Consider the following 23,386-nt stretch of genomic DNA (forward strand, 5'->3'; position numbering starts at 1 on the left):
TCTTCAGGCAGGACGAAAAGATCCTTGTCCTCTGTAGTGTAAAGTCTGGAGGCTGAGAGCGTGACCAGGATCGGGATGGTCTGCGTGCCCACCTCCCCGGAGGACCCCCCGCCGCCTGGGCTGCACAGAGAGGAGGTTTGCTAAGGCTCAGCACGAAGCTTTTGGATGCTTCATGGCAGAAATGTTGAGGAAAATGGAAAAAAATGCTTCACCAGCATCCTTAGGGGAAAATTGCAGCTTTTTAATGTTTCATGTTTAATTTTTTTCAATGAAAACTTTGAAAAGAAAAAAAAAAAAACTTCATTAAAATCCTCATTTTGCAGAACTGCGTGAATTTAAACATTGGTTCATTGCAATGAAAGCCACAGTTTATTTTCAAGGATAAAAGGAGGAAAGGTCTCCTGCTGTAATTCGTGGTGGAAGCAGTGCATGTGGGTAACAGCGCTTGTAATGTGAACGTAAGGGATGTGCTGTCCGCTGTGGCAGACACGGCTCCCTGTCACTGTCAGGGATCACCTCTCTCCAGAGAGGAATTCACACAAACATTGGATTTGAAACAAAAGCTGTCAAAAACACAGCTTAGGATGTGGTTTGATTTGGAAGCGAGACTTTTTAGTTTAACGCCATAGAAGCCAGTTTTCACCTCATATGGTTCAAACGCAGGCTAATTCCTCTGAAAAAGCTATTTGCTCCTTCAGACAGGAGTGTTAAGCAGAATACAGCCAAAAGAAAGAATTACTAAGCAAACATCTGAATAAACAAAATTATCTGGAAGGGATGGCTCCTGCATGCCCCAGGAAGGTTATGAAGTCTCCCTACCTCCCACCCCTGGGGAAATTTATGCCCAGACCGGAGATTTTCCATGCGTGGCACAAGTGTAACTCCAGTACGGAGTGACGCCAGGCATCAGGTTCACAAGTGTTGTGGTGCCAAAGCTGGGCCCATCGCTTGCCCCTTGGGGGTCAGAGAATTTCCCTCCCCAAGCCACTGCTGCCTGCAGGGCACCACGGGTGGCAGGTCCCCAGCCTGGCTGTGGAGGGGCTGGCTGTGTCCCCAGGCAGCGCTCTGTGCCATGCTGGTGCACCCATCCCAGCGAGCAGAGGTGCTTTTGCTCTGAGCCTCTCAATAAAATGAAGGGGCAGAGTCTCACCCCAACTTACCCGATCCCTAGGTTTTTGGTAAGTTGGCATTACTGGAAAAAAATAAAATCAAATTGTTTGTTCGGCACAGGCTATCTCTGCCTCTCATCTTCTCTGCCACATGACCCCGCTCCCCTTGTGCAGGTATAGGTTTCTAGTAATGTGAGTTCCTGCTGGGCTTCACAAAAGCCTTTCCAGAAAATGCTAAAAATGCGCATCGCATTAGGGGGTGAGGGAGGGCGGCCAGCTGGCTCGCAGGGACCGGCTGCCACCCGGGGCGAGGGGCAGCCAGAAACACCCGATGAGAAGCGGCGAGGTTCGAGCTGCTGGGTCGAGGCAGGGCTCGAAGAAAAGAGGTGGGAATGGCAAGTGATGGAGTGGATCTGAATTCAGCTGCGTGCCAGGGGCAAAGGCAGGCACGGGGCAGGCTTCCTTCCCTGGGCCCGTGGTGGGCCAGCAGCTGCCCAAATGTCCCTCTGTGCTTTTAAAGCAAGACGCTGCAGCTACACCACACCTTCCAATCGGTCCATTATAGGCATTTAATAGGCTAAACGGTGTAATACATCTACAGGACATACATTAGTCGAGTATTATGTACAGGTGGCATTTTACAAAATTAGAAAGAACTGAAATAGAGCAAAATCCAACAATGTCTTACTCCATAAAACTTCCCTTCTGCACTACATGAAATATTCTACAAGCTAGACTAGAAAAATATGACTGAATGTCTTTTTTTTTTTCCTTTTTAGTTTCTACAAAGCTTTTCATCCAGAAAAAAATACAAAACAACTATTGAGTTTATCAGAGAGACAACACTTGCACACAGACAAAGTAAGTGGACATTCATAGACCTGCAAGTTGAATAAATAGGGCTTTTTTTGTAGAAAACAAGTTTCTCTCTATCTTGCTCTCCTACTTTAGGGCCTCTGGCCCATGTTCAGAAAAATAAAAATGGGAGGAGGAGTTTGGCTTTGCGTGGTGGTTAAACTGGGGCCACACAGCTTCGGTGGAAAGCTGAAGTTTGAAGCATCCATTTGCTTCAGCTGAAATACTGAGGGGGAGCTGCGTGAAAGGGGAAACAGGAAAGAGGAGAGTAATGAGGCTGGAAGGAGGAAATCTGGCATTTCTGCAGGGGCTGCAGCGCTGTGTATTCCAACCCCAAAAAGTAGCGTCCTGAGGCGTATTTTCAGGGTGGATGCAGAATTTTGTTGTTTCTTTGGGAAACTTATTTAGGGAAGTGCCATTGACCTCAGGTGGAAATGGGATAAGGGCCATCCAGAGCAGGAAGGGAGGGAGCGTCTGAAAGCAGATAGAGAGCGCATAAAATTGGGGGAAGTGTTCCAAACAACTGGTTTTCCTTTTATAAAGTGAAAAGCAAATCAAGCGACACGTCTAACGTCATTCCTCGCGGAGCTGGGCAGACGCAGGTTAAAGGAAGTCACGCAGCCAAAAATACATCGTCATCCTTGCTGCTTTTCCCCAGAGCTTCGGAAAACTGCTCAGCAGCCGGTGCAGAGGCCGCGTTTAAAGAGCACCTCACACCCGAGCTGCAGCCCCGTGTCACTTCTCAGTGCCTTACCCAGCTCGTTCTCGCTTCCTCGGCTTTGCAGGAAGGCTGCCACCAGCCGAGGGGGCGGCAGGGAGGGCAGCTGGATTTAGGAGGTGCGCTTGACACCCTCCGCTCCTCTGCCAAGAGCTGGTGCTCTGACCGTTCATCCAGCAGAATAGTTCTGCGACAGCGTGGGTAAGAATGTCTACACCAAAAAGGCAAAACAGGTTGTTATATAGGTTGAGAGAGCAAAGTTTAACTGAAGTATCACGTTATACTACACTACACTGCTTATAAAAAGGGTCCTAGATCCCAAACACCCCAAATAATGAGCTATAATTTTGTACATAAATTAATGTTGCTTTGAAGTAAAATAGTCTCTTTCCTTTGTATTAAACATTCATTGCACAGAATTCTTTGTAAGTAAATATATTAAATTTGGTTGCTAAGAAGGTATAAACTTATCTTATCAATACATCTGGCCAGTAAATTTTATCCATCATCACACAATTAAAAGTTTCCTTTAGAGAAAATTATTACTGGATAGAAGAATGCACTTGAAAGTCAACTCGGGAGTTAACGCTGGAAGAAATCCTGTTATTTCTTTCCACCCACAGCGAGCGGCTTCTTCCAGACGCAACATTAATTGGAAGTACAGACCCCATCCAGCCCTGCCGAGATGGAGAAATCCAACTTTGTAGCTTACAGGACACTTGTCACCGAAACAGTCGAACCCTTTTCAGAACATGCATTATCTCCACCGACACTGTCCAAGGGGTAACATTTTGGGCCGAGATCTTTGCTTCTCCTGGGATGGTGCCTGGTTGGAGGGAGTCTCTGGAAGGTCCCCGTGGAGGAGCAGGCTCACCCCTGTGAAAATGGCCCCCGGATCCATCTCCAGGCAGGGAGACAAGGAGAATCCAGCGGAGACCTGATGCGTGCAGAGACAGCTTGTCCCACCACGAGCTGTGGCCTACCAGAGGTGGCTGTGCACCCGCAGCCAAGGGGGCCGTGCTGCAGGTGAGGACCCCCAAGCCATACGTGCTCCTGTGGGCAGCACTGCCAGGGCAGGACAGAGGCCCCCTTCCACCCCTTCCCATCGCAGACGCCTCGGAGGGGACCTGGCATCATGTGGAAAGGCTCCCCAAATGTAGAGGAGGTTTGGGCTGTGCCACTGAGCTCCCCTCACCTGCCCAACCACTGCCTAGCCTGGGCTAAGGGAGGAAGAGCTGAGCCTCTGCACCTATTTTATACACAAAACATACCAAAAGAATAGTCACAACAACTTCTATTAACAAGGTGGGACAAATCCAGCCTTGGCAGAAGCAGGAGCCATTTCACTGGCTTCAGTAGCGAGCTGGACCTGGTCCCCGAAGTGCGCACGAACAGCACGATCCACCCAACCAAATCTACAACGAACGGTCTCACTCCACGAACACCAGCGACTAGCTATTCCAGCTCGTCAATGTACAGCAAGAAAGCGTGTCTGAAGCTTCAGAGCCTTATCGAAAAGACGGTTAGTACAAGGCTGGTTCACCTCAATTTGCACAGGTTAGCCAAAGGGAGAGAACTGCTCTGATCCGCACGCGGGCGGCAGCCTGGAGATCCTGCGTAGCGATGGAGGCTAATCTTACACTTGCGTCTCTATACAAAAGTTACAAAATCAAATGGTGACATTATATTACATCTATTGTCCGTAATATCACAGTGCTAGTTTCAAATGGCTAAAAACAAGAAAGGTTTTAGATTTAAGACATCCCTTCCGGAGAAATGTAACCCCTTGGTCCTGCTGTTGATACCTGAAAGCAGCCTTGCTTAAAAAAGGTAAATCCAATGAAATGTGCTAATTGAAATTAGGAGTGTTTTTCCTTTGCGATCTCATGTCTGCGATGCATTTCCTAACATGTCCCTTTCTTTTTCCCCAAGGAAAAAATAAACAAATAGTATGAATCCCAGCCTGAAAAGCAAAATGTTAAAAAGAACAGTTCTAAAGCCCATACACTTCTTACCAGGTACTAACTAAATAAAACCCTTGCAGATTTAAATACAGATTAGTTTGACATGTCTTCAGAGTGTGTTAGCTTGTCAACAACATTCACAATGAAGTTTTACTTCTGAGGCCACGGAGTTCCTACTCATCCTTTTCAGTTCTGCTTTCGAGAGTATCTGTACTGTCTTCCACTTCTTGAGCTGGATGCGCTAAAGTATCTGCAAAGAAATGGTTTGTCAGTATTTTTTCCCCCACAGTGTACATCACCCTTTACCTGACTCCCCGCTCCACGAGGCAGATGATTTGTCAGGGTGCTCAGCCTTGAAGCTGGTAATTTACTGTACTCGCAAACCAGCAACTGAGCCTGCAGTAGGGTACTCCGAGTGCATCACAGCCTGACTTCACAGGGACTTTAGACCTCAGGATGGGTATTAATGAGATGAGGTGATGACCCCTCTCATTAAAAGCAGGACAGCCGCCACTGTGGGAGGGCTACCTGCTGTCTTAGTGAATCTGCTCAAATCCTCAGCTCTGAAGATGTAACAAGTCCCAGTGTCACTGCACAAACACAACACAGAGGCCGTAATGCACAGCCTGGAGCTCAGGCCACACATTTGGCCCGTATTTCTTCTTGAGTGATACAACCCTGTGGTAGCCACCACCTAGAAATGGCTTCAGGAACAGCAGAGGATTCGACACTTCAAGATCAGACGGTGTGTCATTGCCCCTTAGGAAGCAAGGGGCAGTGCATCTTGCACCCCATCCTCGCTGCTGTCTCTGGGCTTTTGCATGGCAAATGTTGGTGCACTGAAATGGAAACCATGTCACTCTCTAAGGGAGAGCACTGAGATGAAAAAAAAAAAAACAGAAATGGAGAACAAGCTACACTGACAAGCTCTTATCTCTAGCCATATTTACCCCACAGTGACACCATTAGTCATATCTGCCTACCTCTGAGCTCCTGTTACCTTAATGCACTCCTGGGACACCACGATGCTTTGAAAATGCAGAGCTATTAAATACTCTGCTTCTAGGCTCAGAGATGGGGAGGCAGATAGACAGCATGGAACAGGGTTATTGTTTCCTAGAGTGAGCTGCTGATGCGCAGCGCCCTGCCTGTTGGCCATGCGAGTGGCCAGCACTGAACCTGATGCGATTGTAAACTCTGTGTCCTCGAAAGCCACAGGGACATTTTCAGCCCACAGGACTCCCTTTCCATTGCAGGTGTTTCTGGGCACCTTCAAGCACCCACCGCTGCTTGGTACTCTGTTGACCTCAGTGTGTGGCATAGCCAGAAAATGCTATTTTCCTATGGGGAACAAGGGTGAAAACTACTCATTCCGACCTTCCAGATCCATCTGCTGCTGCTGGACGCAGACTCTTTGGTCACCATGCAGACCCTTCTCTTCTGCCGACTTCAGGTCATCGGGAGGCCAGCGCAGCTCCCCGCTCTCCACCTCCCCGGACTCAGTTGGCTCCACCACGATCGATGGCAGTCTCTTGGACAGCTTGGGGTATTTCTCACGTGCATCTGGGAAGGCCTGGGGAGACATTTGGGGACACGCCTGTCAAAGCCTTGCCCATATTCAGAGCAAGTGGGGTACATGCTCCATCTTAGCATTCTTTCTACACCTGACGTGCACTACAATGTCCATCAAAAACCCCCTTCAATCTAGTGCAGACTGACCTGTGTGATCCAAAGTGCACAGAGAAAATAGAGACTTTGGAAAAAAAATGCACCATGTTGCCAAACTGTTCTGGAGGGTTTGTAGGACACAAAGGTCGTTGCTGTAATGGTCAGCTAAGTGGCTGCTCCAGCCCTTCTGGCTGCCGTCCTTTCGCTCTGATATGATTTATTCATATTTTCATGCAGTAACAGTTTATTAAGGAGCTGTCATGCTGCAGAGCTCTTTTATGTTATGTGAAACTGTATTTTATGGTGCATTCATGCAAGCAGGTAGCCCCAGAGATCATCTTTACAGAGAGGACAGCACCAGCTATTATTACATTTGTCACGTTGAATCTGCAGGTCAAACGTTATGTAGTGATTAGAGTTTGAAGCTGAACTAGGTATTTGTAGGGAATGATACTATAACACATAAAAGTGCTTTCTTGTTTTCAGTATAGCTGGTTCATTACAGTCCCTCAGGGTACTTTGTTTTGTTTTGCTTTGTGGTTGGTTTTGTTTGTTTGTTTTTGTAATTTGTTTTGTTTTTCTTTTTCTTTTTCCTGGACAAAAATTCACTCCAGGTCGTCCAGGAAGGGGCAGACCAGGGGACTGAACACCAGGGGCTGAGCTGAGAACCACCCCAGTTTAACTCCAGGTGCTTCCATGGGTTTGCTGTGTGCTGGTGGGATGTGCCCACACATTTGCACTATGTTCACCACCGTATCAGGGTTTCTGGTTAGCCCGAGCACTGCTGTTACATGAGCCAGCCTCAACGCAGCTCCTGCTACAAGCACAGGCAGAAACATGCAGATATTCCCCAACCACCCTAAAATCGGGCATGTTGTGGGGATTCACCCCTGCAAATGTACACGAAGATGAAAAATGTCACATGCTATTGTTAGTCCTGCAAATTGAGACACAATTAAGGAGTCTTCTATAGGAGCAAGCCCTTCATTGCAGCTAGACCAAGGGAATCACTGAGGTTAAACCTTTCTAATGCTTCCCTGAGCTGCACTCACATGGGTGCAACCTGTCCTGATCAAGCAATGCTGCTCACGCTGCCTATCAGAAAAGTTCCCCCCCAACTCCTCATTATACAGACTCCTCCAGACCTGTTTATAATTTGAAAATAAATTGCCATGGCAGCTGTAATGATTGGGAGGAATTCTTAAGAAGCTGCTAATATTTCCCAGCTATTTCCAAACATGCAACACGGTGACAACACCCGGGCTGGGGCAGGTCCAGAGACACCTCAGAGCAGCTGTGCGCTCTTCTTCAGACCCACGGTGCAGCCTGGGGCTGTGATCCTCACGGCTCAGATGACAGAAAATAGCCAGAAAATTGTGGTTAAATTGCCCTGCTGTCTCGCAGGGCTGCCCGTACAGGGGACAGTGACCTGCTCAGTCTGCTTGGGTGGCAGAGGACTGTGAGAATGCCACCTTGTCCCCAAGCCTGCCCATAATCCCTGAGAGGGGCAACCCAATGCAACAAAATTCCTGCTTTTTCCATCTTTCTGAAGACCTAAGAAATGAAACAAGCTGGTCTAAAAATGTGCTGAAAGGCGACTGCTAAAGCTGCAACAAAATTTAGGAAAGGCACCTGTGCAGCTTCAGTTTGCCTGTTCTCACTTGTGCTGTTCTCCTGCGGCCAAACAAACCGCGTCATGTTTTTCCCCCGGTGCCCAGCATTTACCACGTCCCCCCAGGAATGAGTCAGGACCGGCAGGAAGCAGCGCGGTGTTTTTCTGCGGAAGCTGGAGCGTGCAACGAGTGGGCAGGAGACGGCAGGAAGAGAGGGACTGGTCTCCTGGCCAAAGGGCTTGGAAGTTGCTGGAAGAAAGCTAGCTGTCCTGCTGAGTCACCGGCTTTGCGTTACCTCTCGTTTCTTTTTGCTTTTTTGCCTCTGCCGGCCACCACTAAAGCGGGGATAGGATCGCCCTGCCCAGAGGTGGGGATAAACCAGATGGAAAAAAACTTACCCAGGTGCAGCACTGACTCTGCTTGCAGTAGTACACCTCGTGTTGAGGAGCAACTCGAGTCCACCAGGACACGTTCAGGTCTGTCCCCCAGCAGCCACACGCCAAGCCACGAGCACAACCACGGGGACCGAGCTGGTGCCTCAGGACACCGTGGGCCCTCCTGTGGGAAACGGCACCACGAGTGGGCACTCGTGTGGGTGTGGGACTACCTGGGGACAGAAAATGTCCCGCGTCTGGCCAGTGCTACTGGAGCCCTAGCTAGCCAGGTGAACTACGTGGTCATTTCAGATCATCTCTTTGCTAAAAGAGGGAGCTCCCTCCGAGCCTGGAGCTCATTGCACAGGTGGCTGTGTAAAAGCTGTGGGACGGTATTTGCTAGGTGTCTGCATCATAATTTCATACATGCACAAAAATCATCGCATTACACTGCTTTTGAAAAGCAAATCAGGCACAGTTTTTCTAGCAGTACCTGGCTGGAAGGGCCTCCTTCTTCCTCAGGAGACTGGCTGAGCGTGAATTCCTCCATCACCGGTTCTCGTGTGTTCATCACCTCTGTCATGCTGCAAACATCAGAACAGAAATGGAAAACTCAGCTCTGTGCTTTGGCCACATGGTTAGTTTAAAAACAGGCATTTTGTTCTAATAACTGTGATGCAGACTGTCCTTTCTAGTCAGCCCCCAAAATATTTCCTCATCTCTTGGGCATGTTTATTTGCTGCTGCACTGCTGTGGTCATCGGTGGAGTGACAGCTCCATTGTCCCGCTACCCCTTGTCTTAATCTGCTGCATCTTTTTCCCTAAAAAAGTGCAAATACAGGTTCAACCCAAGGGCATCGAACGTGCTGCCAAGCTGTGCAGCGAGAGATGCTTGCATTTGGGGGCAAATCCAGGAGCAGCAGCAGCAGTGATGTCCCCCCTGAAATTGCATCTGTGGACAAAAAAAAAACCAAAAAGTTACTGTGCAAATATCAGCCCTGAATTAAATTCTCATTCTGGTTCTTCATAACGTCTTCAATATTTGCTCTTCCCAGATGTCTCTTCCATTTAGTCACGAGCCAGCACTTCTTTTTAAACTGTTAATTCCAGACACACCAGCTGTATCGGTGTCTAAGGGCCAGATTTTCGGTAGTCTTTATTTCCCTGAACGTTCAGAGAGGTGTTGAGTGGGATTTTCAAATGCATCAGGGAAGGTTTGGCACCTAAATCTCATTTAAATCAGGGATTTAAGAGCCTAAGCTGCTTATGTGCCCATTAACCATCCCCCTGTGCTGTTCAGCACCCGAGGCACCACAGCTCTGGCCCTTGCGCTCTCCTTGTCCCGCTATCAGCATTTGGGCAGCCTGGAGCAGGGGGATTGAGCTCTGGCATGGGCTGGCATACCTGGTTGGGTATCTCCATCTCTGTGGAGCAAGGATTTTCCCCACATTTGGGATTTAGAGATACAGCAATTACCCTTTCCATTGAAAAACTCAAGTAGCAGCGAGCAGAGGCTGAAACACTCGGCATGACCTGCGGACCAAAGTAGCCACGCTCCTTTCGGGTGGGAATACCTCAACCCTGGGTGGGTTTGGCCCCACAAGTGCCCCCGTCAGGGCCAGCAGGGGCTCGCTGCCAGGCTGCTGCAGCAGGCAGGACGTGGGCACCGGCAGCGAGCCCGCCCTGCAGCAAGCTCCCCTTCGGGCACGACTAAAGGCTGCCATTAATTCTGGTCCCGCTTCACGCACAAAAGCCTCCTTTGTCAAGGCTGCTCCTACTGAGAAATGCAAACTAAAACATCTTAAGGATGGCTTGTTTCAGGCTTACATTACCAATTACCCCACAAAACTGAATTTTACAATATCTGCAATTACTACAAAACCCTTCACAATGACTTTAATTAGCCGTAGCACGGAGCAGCGTGACATCGCGGAGACTTTCACTCCCACTGCATCATATTTAAAAAAGAGCACGGCAGACCCAGGAGACACTTGAGCTCAGCTGTGAGCCAGGACCCGACCCCATAGGCATCCACCAGCTTAGGGAAAAGCCCTGAAAAGCCAGCCCCAGGCCCAGCCAGTGCCGATTTAAGCAGCGTGCTTCCTGGGACACACATATGACAGGAGAGAGGAACTGGGCTACAAAACTCAGCAAGAGGCTGGACTGGTCCCTGATCTGGGCATCCCCAACCTAAACCCTCCCAGATCCACAGCACGGTAGCAGAGGGTCAAATTCTGCCTGGTTGGTGGAAGTTTTGTGCTCACTGTCCCCCCTGCAATAGGGAGCAGCAGGACACCCCAAACCACCCAGTCAGTAAAACACAGACTTTTATGGACACATGCTTTTATTCCTGCAGCTCCAGCGTGCTGTGCCATTGGGCACCTGTGGATTACAGCATCACGGGATGGGGATCTGGAAATGGAAGACCCTTTCCAAAAGCCATGCCCTTGGACCCTTCCCTGCCCGTTCTCTCCACTGTCTCCTCCCTCCGATCACCCCCAGTGCTCCTGAAGCTCTTGTCTTCTTTTCCCATCCTGGTCTCTGCCTGGTCCCAGAGGGACCCCTTGGTGTCCCCACTGCTTCCCCCCCCGAGGCCATAGCCTGGGGGAGCACTGGGACCACCGCTCTGACCATGTCCAAGATGCAAGCCTCTCATTTGGGATCCTTTTCAGGGTTTGGTGCCCTATCCCCTCTCATCCTGGACAGAAGGGAAAGGGACTTGGATGAGAGAGCGTGTGTGTCTGCCTGGAAATAATCTCAGAGGCTTTGTGAGGGGCCAGGATTTATGAAGTCTTGGGCTTGGCTATCATGGAGAAGACACGTCCCACTGCTTGTGTCCTGGGGGTCAGTCCCTGCTAGCCAGGAGAAGATTGCTGCGGCTGCCCACAGCTTGCTGGTTTATTTTAGCAGGCTTTCAATACATACCGAGTGCGTAAATCACTTCTCCATCCTTGTTCCACAGGACATCAGAGAGATACAGCCACACATGCACTTTCAAACGTGTCATACGAGCTCAGAGATGTTGTTAAGACCTCATGAAATTCTATTATTGAGCAATAACGGGCTCCGTGCTTCCCAAAGACCACATTACACCCCGCAGATTATTTCTAAATGACAAAGACAAATGGTTCTGGCTAGGAAAATGGTGACAGTCCTGCCAGTGTTCCAGCAGATGCCTCCGTGAATCAGCTCCCAAGCTGTTGAAGCCCAGGCCATTTGAAAAATCTGTGCAACTTAAGGGTTTGATTGAATAGGATGGCAGAAGCGATTGTACTTGATGCGTTTCAGAAAAGAACAGGGGGGCATGCAATTGGCAGAAGAATTAGGCTTTAACTGGAACAGATTAATTGTTCTCAGACTCCACTTAGAAACAGTAAAGGAAAGCAGAAGAAATCTATATGGGCTGGGAAAGCAGCGATGCCTCTAACAATCTTAACTAGGTGTTTAACACTAAAAATAACCAGAAATGAAACAGTTGTGAATGCCACTGCAAATCAGCTCATCTGAAACTTTGAAATCGCTTGTAGGACATCATTGAAGTTTTTATGAAGCCACAGAAACTGAAAAGGGGGTTTGGTTGCTGCTTAGGGCTTTTTTTAACTGTGGTATGATTTATATGCAGGAGAGATTTTACTTCTCAGCCAATTTTGATGGAAAAATATTGAGCCATTTTTACTGCTGCTTTTATGTGACAAGTCCTTACATACAACAGAAAAGTGGCTGATGCAAGCAAATTATTATAAGAACTGTATCTCTTTTAAACTGGGTTTTGCATTTATGTTCTGTACGGTAGGTGCTGATATCACCAATGACATACAGTAGCCATAGTGATGCAAAACAAGGCAATAAATAGCATTTACAAACAAAGAATAAATTCTGTTCTGGTGGATGAGTCACCTACTCTGAACCTTAAAATTCTTCTAGCAGTGAATTAAGACATGCATTTACTTCCTCTAGGTTTAATTAAGCTTAAATATACCAATTAGGAAAAAAAGAGCAAAATCTATTCTTGCTTTTCTGTGAGAAAACTGCATTCAGAGATGATTATCCTAAATGCAACCGCTACTGTCACAGGACCATGTTATTCTGATCTTTTTCAGGGGCACAGAGCAAACGAACAGCCCACTTTCTGCTGTTTGTGATTGCACGAAGAAGGTCAGTTACATACAGAGCAATATATAGGTTGACAGGTGCTAAACCACCAACGGTGAGAAACAATGCACGCACTTTTATTTTAGTTTCTGAACAGAGGGCAAAACTGACCTGTGAAACTCCCGGTTGCAAAACGGTACTTAAATGAAGACCAGTTTCAAGATTCAAAACCATGGAGCACTTATTTGGAGAAGGAAAACAGGCAGGTTGCATGATGCAAGCAAAGATTTCCTTTAGAGAAACTAAACCACCTCTTCTCCAAAGCAAGGATAAGAGAGTAGACAAGTGAGTTCCTCTCTGCTATGATACTCTGAACAGCCTAGGTAATCCTTTGAATGGAGCATTTGCAGCCTAGATAGTCCCATCTCAGGACCTCTGAGCAAGCTGCTCAGACTTTTCAGGGATAGAAATGTGGTGTACGCCTGTGCTGACAATAGGAAAGTTCCTTCTGGCAGCAGGACCACATAGTGCGTGTCACAGCACACCAGCAAGAAGCCTATGGCCAACGGGTTCCAGCTCTGGCTGGCTGCTGGGCTCCGTGGCCATGTGCTACGTGCCCCAGCCTGGAGGATGCTCACATGCACACCAAACTGAGGCCCGATCCTGTACTCACCTCCCAGACCAGCAAAGGCAACAAAGGGGATGTCTGCCTGGAGCACGAGACTCAGGGTGGGACAAGTGACAAGTATGGGGCAATGACAGAAGAAAGCTCATTACCTTCAATCACATAAATGGGTGTTGCTTCCGAAAACTGCTGCAGATGTTCACTCCTGCTGATGAAATGTTGTGCTGACTCTGTCAAATCCTAGAAGTGTCTGAAAGAGACAATATGACGGAGTCAGAGTGTGCAAACACAATGGCAAAGCCAGCAGTGACCAGGGGGAAAGAGTACCGCGGTGAGCTCGCTGCTTCAGAAAGAGGCAGAAGAAACTCCTGCTTCAGAGGGCTGGGTAATTTTCTGTATCTAATGGGAATTGATCTTGCTAAAGATGTAGCTTGTAGCATACCCAGTGAATTGCCCAGGCAATTAATGTTCCAAAACTACACAAAGCTGAAATACCTTGCAATCTGACTCTTTTCTGTGATGATAAACCTTATTCCTTAGTGTAAGCTACATTAAAACTGCTGAAACTGGGACACTCTGCTATTCTCCCATGCAGGAATTTTAATGATATTTTTGAAAATCGGAAAATAAAGATATATCCCCTTGTTTGGCAGGCTCAGTGTGCTTAGTGAGATGTGGTTCAAGACATAAAGGAATGAGATTCTTGCTCTTGAAGTGACTGGTCAACACACAAAGAAGACAAAATACACTGGAGGAAAGCTAACAGGATTACATTACTGCATGTTTCTCACTGATGTCACAGGAGAAACGATTTTTCAAAAGGTCTTCTCCAAACTGAAGGTACTACTTTGAGTGGTATCAGGACGGGGGAGCCTGGAGAGCAGAGGTGAGGATCCCAGCAGTTCAAAATGCAATTCACTAATTTCTTATGGCTTCCCTGGTGGAAAGTCTTAGCTGAGGAGCTTGAGAAGGTACAGTGCTGAAATGTAGTCAGTATCTGGGCCAAAGATGATTTTCTGAGAAATTTGTTTAGCCCTACAGCTTGCCAAATATATATTCATGCCAACCACAGCTATTTCCTTGGATGGGAAAAAGGTGTTTTCAGTGAAATGAATGGCACTAGTGTATATATTTTATATCCTCCAGTGGTTTGGATACCAGCCCAAGTGATTAAACAAATCTACCTGCTCTGGAGGCCTTCCTACCTAGATTTATAACTCTGGATTAGCTGCACACTGATTTTTTTCAAAAACAGAGGAAAATTGTCCATTGCATTCTGGAGTTTCTCTTCATGCCACAGGCCGTGCTTATTGCAAATTAGGGAAGCAGGAAATCGCATCTCCATCCCCAGAATCCAATTCAGGAGGGTTTAATTCTTGTCTGGCAAATTTCCTCCCCAGTGATCAAACCAACTTCAGGGAGGCTAACGTTTGCCCCTTAAAAATTCATGACTACAGTCAGACTTTGTCTCTTGTATGGAAACCAGAGAGCATCCGATACCATGTTATCCAATACTCTGGGAAGAAGATTTTTATCCCACTACCCATTACAAAACAGCTGCTATTAAACCCATGAAAATTCAGCAAGTACTCATCTACCTTAAATCTCTCCTTTAGAAAAGATTGGATGTCATAAGAACAGTTACTGCACTGAGTCATCTCTCAGCGAAAGACAAAATGGCATACGAGAGAGCGAGCTGGGCACATCAAAGCCAGCAGCTGGAAGCCATGCCAGGCCAGCTGCTATTTAGAGGTATCTGCGGCCGCCTGGCTTTTGGTATGTGAGGATCCATGTGGGATTGAATGACTGAAAACAATGCCTGTTGCTTTTCCACTCTCCGTAAAGAATTTCAGGGTTGAACTGACCCAGGACCGATCTCCCGTCCATGCGCTATGGGGCTTGCAATGTTTGAGAGGAGACGTCGGCCCCTGGGGCTCAGCTACTTGGAAGCTTTAATGGAAAGAAAGTCACTTGAGGACTCCCTTCTTCCACCCACACAGCCATACTTCGAAACAGAGAAACTTCTGCCTAATCAATATTCTTGGAGAGTTCAGTGCTACCAGTGTATAAAACCACCAGAATGCATTTATTCTCTGAAGAGTAAATACTCACTTTATCTACCTAATAGGTGTGATTATCTTCTTTGGCTGGCACTAGAGGAAACATTATCTAATACCCTTCCTTCTACGATACTGCTTAATCTTTTAAAAACCAGGCACAGCTATTGAGGCCATGCGGTGAGCTGTCGGGAAACAACTCTGGAAAAGCCTTGCTCTGCTCACCTCTTCTTGTCCCTTCCTACCTGCATACCCACACTTGGCTGCTTTGCTGATCAGTCCAGCCTTGGCTACCTGGTGTACTCTCTCCCAAGCCACCCCCCTCCTGCCCCTCAAATTCACCTTCAAACCCTCGGCCCTCCTTGGCCCCATCTTGAAACCAGCTTCTTCTCGGGCTCCGGCTGTGCAGCCTTGGAGGGGACGAGGAGGGGACCTCTCCACCCCACAGAACGGGAGGGACTGGCACAAAATATCAGGCACTGAAAGGTGCCCTCCAGGCTTCTCTATCGCTTTGGAAAGCACCTAGGGCCCATTGCCTGTTTGGGGCTTCCACACCACGAGGACACGGTCTGTCCCAGAGGGCTGGTCTCATCTCCCATGGGAGAACAGCCAGGAGCAGAAGGGTTTGCACAGCTCTTCTGGGCAGCTGTGGGGTGTGGAAAGCCCAGCCCGGCTGTCGCTCCTGGGCCATGGGTGGCCTTGCTGTGGGGAGAGAGGAGACCACCCTGCCCAGAAGTAGATGCCTTTCCATGGCATAAATTCACCGTGAATCACAAAGGAGACGTTTTTAAGGCCAACATGCCTCGACAGCAAAACAGAAAGAAGAACCAGACACCAGCTGCGATCCTAGTGGCATGGAGCTAGGCCGCTTGGTCACAGATCCCTGCCTTTCTGAGTGCTTCCTCAGGTGGGAGCAGCACCTCCACCATGGGGTCACTCGTGTTTGGAGGTGCACCCTACTCGTCCCCCAGCTGCCCCATAGCTGGGGACAGCCGGGCGGCACAGGGACACGCCAGGGCAGGGCTGGTGTGAGCTTAGCGGCCATGGCGGGACGGCCTCCTCCCTCCTGCCCTCCCTGCTTCCCGAGTTAATCATTCCCCATGGAGCGCGAATGGAAATATTACGATAACAGCCTAACAATGTCGCATTGAAGGTTCACCTTGCAACAAATAAGCACAGATAGGCGGCAGAAATCGGCCCTGAACTGCTGCTCTGTATGCGAGCGTATCACTTCTCCCCTTCTTATTTCAATGGGGCCATCCCAGGGGCTTTGTCAGCCCCCTATTTAAGTTGTGCTGGAGATGCAGCACAATTACACACCCTCTGTGATGGACTGCATGGTTCCTGGTGCTTGGGGGGGCTGTGAGCTTGCCCATGCCTCAAACAAATGGGCATCTCAGCCCTCAGCCTCCCCACACATACACACTCTGCCCCCTTACAGGCTCTAGGTAAATGCAAACTTTTCTCTGTTCGAGGAGTCTAGTCTTTGTGCTACAGAAAGAAAAGAAAAAAGAACCCTCCTATTGATTACGAGGAGAATTGGCACGTGCAAATGATGTCAAACAAGAGAAGTTACGGCCTACTGCTTGATTTTTGCACGCTGGAAAATTTTGTCGAGTTACAACGAACCCTGCTCAGCAATTCTCAACAAACATGAGCATTTTCCACCCAGCAGAAGAAAGAGCGCTTTATTTGGGCCACTCTGCTGCAGCAGATCGGGCTGGCAGCTCAGCCAAGGTGGGTGTGTGGGTGATCTAGGACAGAGCTGCAGTTGTGGTCAATGGAGACACGAAGGGGGCTGCTCACACTGTGCCAGAAGGTGCACAACCCTGCAAGGAAATGTCAGTGTTTTCTAGGGCCAGGTGCTTCTGCAGATCCATCTTCTATATATATATTCTATATATTCTGCAGATCACTCGTCTATACTTTGGTCTTATAACAGTGTCCTAGGAGGATGGAGCTATGGCTTAGTCCCTGAAGTGCTTCAGGCCGCATGGGTGGCCTGGACTATGCAGAGACAGGACCAGGCGCAGTGCATCTGCAGCGGGTGGGATGCTAGCTTCAGCATCTTGGCACAACCCAAACTGTGTGCTTACCTCAGTGACACTCCGCAGCCTCCAGTTTCCGCATGAGTGCCTACTGAGCTCAGCTCTTGGACCCCGCGGGTAGGAACTTGGACGGCATCTTTGTTTCCCCTGGTTGCACATTTGTAATGGATGTATTTTATGAAGTGTTGTGGGTTCCATGGGACTCGAGAAATGTAAATTACAGCATGGACCACTGAAGATAAATGTGCGTGTGTATGAACTCCTATTTAAACCTCCCACTTCTTTTTGGATGCAAATCTCTTTCCTAAGCAACTGAGAAAAGTGCGATATGTGTCAGAGTCTGGAGATTAGAGATCTGTTCTGTTCCCTCATTTCAGAAGCTCTTGTCTTCGGCCACCCACGCAGTACTTGAGTTCTGCTCTCCGCAGGCCAAAGCTGCCTTCCTCTCCTCGGCGGCGTGTGCTCTACAGAAGATGTCGATCTCTCTCAGGAAGCAGTGAGATGAAATGACTCTCGATGTGGAGGAGCAGGCATTTCAGCATGAGACACAGCACGTAGTTTGGGAGAGCGAAAAGGGGTAGGAGGCTGCTATTTCCAGACCGCGCTGCCTCCCTCCACTAACTTCGCAGCAAGCAGCAGTTTTTGCTGTTCCTGCTCCAGAGAAGCTACTGGGGTAAATATCACCCTGGGGAATTTCTCAAACACTCGGCTGTGGACTACCAAATCTAGAAAACACGGGCTTGCAAAGGGCACCGCACTGGCAGATCACTCCAACTCAGCTTCCTCTTGTTGCGCAGCAAGGCTGAGGCTGCCTGTTGCTCTCCATACACCCCCAGCTCCCAGCGCGCTGTGACTGCACACAAATCCCACCCTTTGGTTTGTTGGAGCTGCCGAAGTTCCTACTGGCCCTGTTTGCAAAGATGAGCTAGGAACTTGACTCATAAATGGCCATTTAAAAAAAAAAAAAAAAAAAAGCAGGAAAAAGAACTAAAAGGTGCCCATTTTTAACTACCACATTTTTTCAAGTAATTGCATGATTCGAGGGTGAATTTACCAAAAGTTTTTAGCAAACGATGCTTGCAATGCTGCTAGCTATGGGTGCTTCCCTGGTGGGTTTTTCTTTTCCTTTTTCCTGGCTGCTCATTTTCTTCAGCTCTTTGATCTCAGCACTAAGCTACCTGAGCTTCCCGGCGGAGGATGCCACCAGGGACAGGCAGAGCACAGGAGGGGAGCGGGGCTGCCAGCCAGGCTGCACGGGGCTGGGGACGGGGAGCAGCCAGCCAGGAAGCATGTGCGGAGCAGCGGAGGGAAGAAGAGGCAGAGCAGATGGGAAGAATGACTAAGCGAGCTCCTCTGAATGCTAGTAGACCTTGGTATCATGGAAATCTCCACAGAGTCCTCATGGAAGTGTATGCCAAGAGAAAGTTTGGATTTTTTTTATTGTTTTTTTTAATGTTGGATTCAGCAGCTGATTGACATAAGAGGACCTCATTAAGAAAACAACCCCATCAAAATTAGAGATAAACTTCAACAAGCTATTAAATGGTTTTAGAGGTGTCTCTTCTGGTACTTGTTGTGCAAATACTATCTCATCTGAGAACGTGCTTTTGGGATCCGAAAGTCTGTGCCAAGCAGAGTGTTTCTGAGCTCTGCACAAGCAATGAACCTTGAATTGGCTTCAGCTCACGGAATTGGCTGCAGTCTCTCAAAACAACTTTATGAACCCTGCAGCTTAGGAATAAATATATCATTCCTTTTGATTCAGAGCAACCATTGCTAAAGGGTCTCCGAAAGAAGTATCACCACTTGTTTGTGTTTCTAGGATCTTCCCAGGAAGATGGTGATTCTTTGTCCCTGATATTGCATGCCACAATTGTCCCTCACCTTACAGCACCAGTCAGTGACTGATGAAATCTGCCTGTGCTATTCCCAAGTATTTCTGGACGGTCCTGAATTCAGGCCATGGTCCCACTAGCAGAAGATAAGTGGGGAAAAAGATATCTGAGGACATCGACACAGAGCAGGTGATTGTTGGATGGAAACATCCTGGGAAATGGGTTGCGAAATGTCTGATGTCTTTCTGGCACTGTGGAAGAGTGCTCCAGCTAGTCTGTCATACCCTGGATAGTTTATCACTTCTAGGTAACAGAACAGGATAAGAGGTTAGGTATATAAATGGTATTTACTTAAAAGATAAACTAGTTATTTCCTTGTAACTTTAGGGAAATCAGAATATGGTGTTAATAGTGCTGTAACATGGTGCAACATTGAGCCATTCGGTACAGAATTGAATACAGCCAAAACAGCAAAAGAGTTAGAGGTTAATTTAAAAATAAATAAATAAACAAAACAAAATAAAAAAAAAAAACACACCACCACAACAAGAAAAAAGCAGACACTCTGAAGAGAACAAAGACAATGAAGAGACTTTTAATGTTCCTTATTGGTAATTAACAGCAAAACTGCAGGTGTCACAACACCACAGGCTAACACCAGAGGTGTTTTTCTCTAGGAATTAAAGCTCTCTAACCTTAATTGAATTTCCAAAGTGTGGAAAGTTGCCCCAGCCTGAGATGGAAGATAGGAGAACAGTGTGTGTTATCGCAGTAGGGTTGGGCATGACAGAGGGCAAGGACAATGCATAGATAAAAATAAATATATTATTTTTAAAAAGCAGTATGTTTTTTTTTCTTTTTTTTTGGAATGAGTCATTAACACTGAAAGCATATGTGCATGGATAATGCACATTGGTGTCTTTCTGCCAACCAATTAACATCCACCTGAACCTAGAGGTCTCCTAAATATTTGCACACAGGTCGTTTATATGGGTGCATCTCAGAGAAGAAAGTGGGATGAAAAATCAGGTTTACATGTTAGAGAAGTTGCAAAGGAACTGGAACTTGGACTATTCTGTCAAAGCCCTGTGAGGACATGGGCTCTATGGGGCAAAACGCTGTGGGATCAGCCAGCCCACCCTGATGGCAGCAGGGGCTTGCCCTGCCAGAGCCCAGCTTCCTTCTGCACTGGTGTCTGCTCTGCAGATGCCATTACTGATGGTGCTCTCTCTCTCAGCCCCCGGGGAACTTGCAAGCAAAGAGGGACAAAAGCTGGAGCAGGGGACTGAGAGAAGGTTTTAAGGACCTGCTTGTATTAACTGGTCTTTTTCATTCCACCTGAGTTGTTATTGGCTGGTAGTTTTCCTAGGGCTTGCAATAAAGTCTTCCTTTGAAGAAGGAACATGCAGGAAACTGATTCACTTGCTGCTTTTTCCAGAGAACACACACACACATCTAGGAGCAAAGGGAAGGGGCACCGCAGAGAGGCAGATGCTGGGCTCCTTCGAATCCCAGCAGGGCTCCTCCTGCCTGCCATGACACAGGATCTGCCCTGGACCAAGGCTGCTCCGTCTGACCCCTCCAAAATAGACAGATGTGGTTAAATAGGCTCAAACACAGGGGGATAATTTCAGAAATGAGAGCGAAGTAGCAATTTCAGCCTGTGACACTGTGGGTTTGATACCTGATCTATGCAAAAGCCTGTTGCTTAACACAAAGAGATCATTGTGAGAAGGGAGGGAAAATAGCAACTATATTTGCACATTCATTTCTTCTGCTAAAGTAATGTACCAGGGAGGTTAGAGGAAATTCCACGATTGACAAACTGTCAGGCCAGATCGGGAAAGCAGGGAAAAACGGGTCAAGTTGCTCCCTGTTTGCTTGTTTTCTCTCTGCAATCATAATGTTGACTCTGAAAACATGTTCTTTAAATGGAATATTAATTATCAAAATCCTGAGCTGTGAGCTGGATTCTTTTCTGGGCACAAAATTTGTTGCTCATTAAATCTAAGAGACGGAAAACACTGGCTTGGGACTGGTGGTGTGTAGGCAGATTTCCCCGCTTCACCTTCGTTTCCAGGCTTCCCATAAGGAGGCATTGTGCACGGCGCCAGGCTGCAGGAGCGCAAACTTCGGGGTCCTTCAGTACGGCACGAACCTACAGCCAGGAGGGCTTCCTCACTGCACCGCTGACCGTAGGACCGCGGTAAAGATCTCGGTCAGGAAAAGACTAATGGCAACTAATTTCTCTGTTAGTTGCTTCTCATGGCTTGAGGGGTTAATGCTGCATCCAGCCTAGGCTCGCTCCCCTCTGTGACTGCAGCCGCGTTCAGGCACCGACAAACACACCTCTGTCCCGGATGAAAAGGGAATTTTTGTGGTACGCTCATTTGGCAGGGGGAAAATATTCACACCCCTCGCTCGGAGTGAAACATAGTCCTCATTTACAGGGGAAAGTGGGCTCTTTCTTTCCCTACAAGTAACCGCGTGTGTGGCACGCGCTACCTGTTGGGAAAGGCAGGGTTTGGGGTTCTTTCACCTGAAAGAGGTGAAGGCTGCGAGCAAAAGCATCGTTGTCTTAAACTCGCATTTTGTTACCCGCTCGGAGAAAAAAATAAATAAAGAAAGAAAGAAAGGCAGACACACACCGAAACAAATGAACAGCTGAGGCGATCGCAGCCCAACAACTCCCTGGGTGCCACTCTCATTCATCAGGATTCCTTCACACAGCCGGCGCCTGCCAAGCAAGTTTTGCTGTAAAGCACAACCCATTCCTCGGCGAGTTCCCCCTAACACCCTTCACAAAGCCAGAAAGCATCTGGAGGGCTTGGAAACACAGCCGAGAGGCAAGCCGGACAGCAGCCCCTGCTCCTCCTGCCCCCCTCGCTCGCCCCGCACTCGCCCCCCCTGCACCGCACAAGCACCGGGCTGCGGCTCCGAGCCCCGGGCTCGGCTCCCCGGGGTGCCCCAGCCTGTCGGGGCTGGGCTCGGCTCCCAGGGGGGCTGCCCCAACCCCTCGCAGCCCCCGGGGCTTCTCGGGGGTCCCCGAGCATCCCGCTGCGGGCAGGGCACCGCCACCCGCCTCCCCGATCCCTCTCCGCGGCCCGTCCCGGCTCACCGGCGAGGCGAGGCGAGGCGAGGCGAGGGGAGGCCGGCAGCCTCCCGCCGGCCGTGCACGGAGCCGGCAGCTCCGTCAGGGTGTCCGCATCCTCCCGGGCCGGCCGCGGCACCTCCCCGCCCGCAGACCGGCCCCAACACTGCCGGCGAAGGGGAAACCACTCCCCCGGCAGCGCCGCGGGGCGGTGCGAGGCCCCGGCCCCCCCCTTTCCCTCAGCACCGCCACCGCGACGCCCCCCCACGGGGGGATCGCCCCCAGCACCTTCCACGGGGCCGGCCCCACGCCTGGGGGACAGCTCCCCAAAGTGGGGACACCCCCCAAGGTGGGGACACTCCCCCCAAGTGGGGACACACACCCCAAGTGAGGACACACACCCCCAGTGGGGACACACACACCCCCAAGTGGGGACGCCCCCCCCAAACACACACACTGCTAAGGGGTGTGGGGCTGGCACAGGGCCCCCATCTCCCTAAGGAAAGGCTGAATTGAGGCGTAAAGTTTCTCTTCCTTCTTTTCTGGGGTTTCTTTTTGTTTAGGGGGGGTGTGTGCCCACCCAGAACACGCTCTGCTCTTGTCCAGAGGTGTGATGAGGGGCAGCTCCCTGCTGGGGTGTCAGCCCAACACTGTGGAGAGAATCATTGAATCATTAAGGCTGGAGAAGACCAATATCATCTGGTCCCGCTGTCCCCATAACCACCAGTATCACCCACTGAACCACGTCCCTAAGCACCAGTCCAAGAGAGAGGCTGGCAGGGGAGCCCTGTCCATGTCTGTGGTCCCATGGGGACAGGTCAAAAGCACATCAGTGAGGTGACACTTGGGGCAGGAGGATGGGGAGCAGCAGTGGGGGTGAGGACCCAGGAGATCTGTGAAACCACCAGGCCATGGTCCTCCCGCAGCTCAAGGACAGGTGCTGAGGGCGGCCAGGACCCGCCTCAGTCCCTCTGCACACCCAGCAAATGGAGCTGTGGAGACGTCGGGGTCCCTTCTTTGCTGTGGAGACATCGGGGTCCCCTCTTTGCTCGGCCCTGGGGGCTCAGCAGCCCCGTTTCCAGCACGAGGAGAGGCGAGCAGACGGGGCACTGAGCAGAGGATGGGCCCTGGCACAACAGGCGCCCAAGAAGTGCTGGAGCCTGCTCTCCTCTGGAGCTGCTCTGTAACTGTGAGCTTTTACAGCCTGCCTGCTTTATACACACTCCTTTTACAAGCATGTATAAAATGAAGCTATCAGTTTAAACCTAAACATGCAATATTTGGTTTCGGTGTATAAAGACACTGTGTGCTGAGAATGAACTCGGCAGTGGCACGGG

The 23,386-nt window shown here is 49.1% G+C and overlaps 1 protein-coding gene across 1 annotated transcript; it reads right to left on the reverse strand.

Annotated features, from left to right (window-relative positions):
* Nucleotides 1-1,654: 1,654 nt before the first annotated feature.
* On the reverse strand, nt 1,655-22,202 carry LBHD2 (LBH domain containing 2). The gene is made up of 5 exons (XM_082760504.1): nt 22,077-22,202; nt 13,171-13,268; nt 8,795-8,885; nt 6,024-6,219; nt 1,655-4,896 (listed from the first exon to the last, which is right to left on the reverse strand). Exons 3-5 carry the CDS (start codon nt 8,882-8,884, stop codon nt 4,820-4,822), a joined length of 363 nt encoding a protein of 120 aa, XP_082616630.1. The 5' UTR covers nt 8,885; nt 13,171-13,268; nt 22,077-22,202; the 3' UTR covers nt 1,655-4,819.
* Between the last annotated feature and the right edge of the window lie 1,184 nt (nt 22,203-23,386).

The sequence above is a fragment of the Aythya marila genome, assembly GCF_965140915.1.
Source record: "Aythya marila genome assembly, chromosome: 5".
Taxonomy (NCBI): domain Eukaryota; kingdom Metazoa; phylum Chordata; class Aves; order Anseriformes; family Anatidae; genus Aythya; species Aythya marila.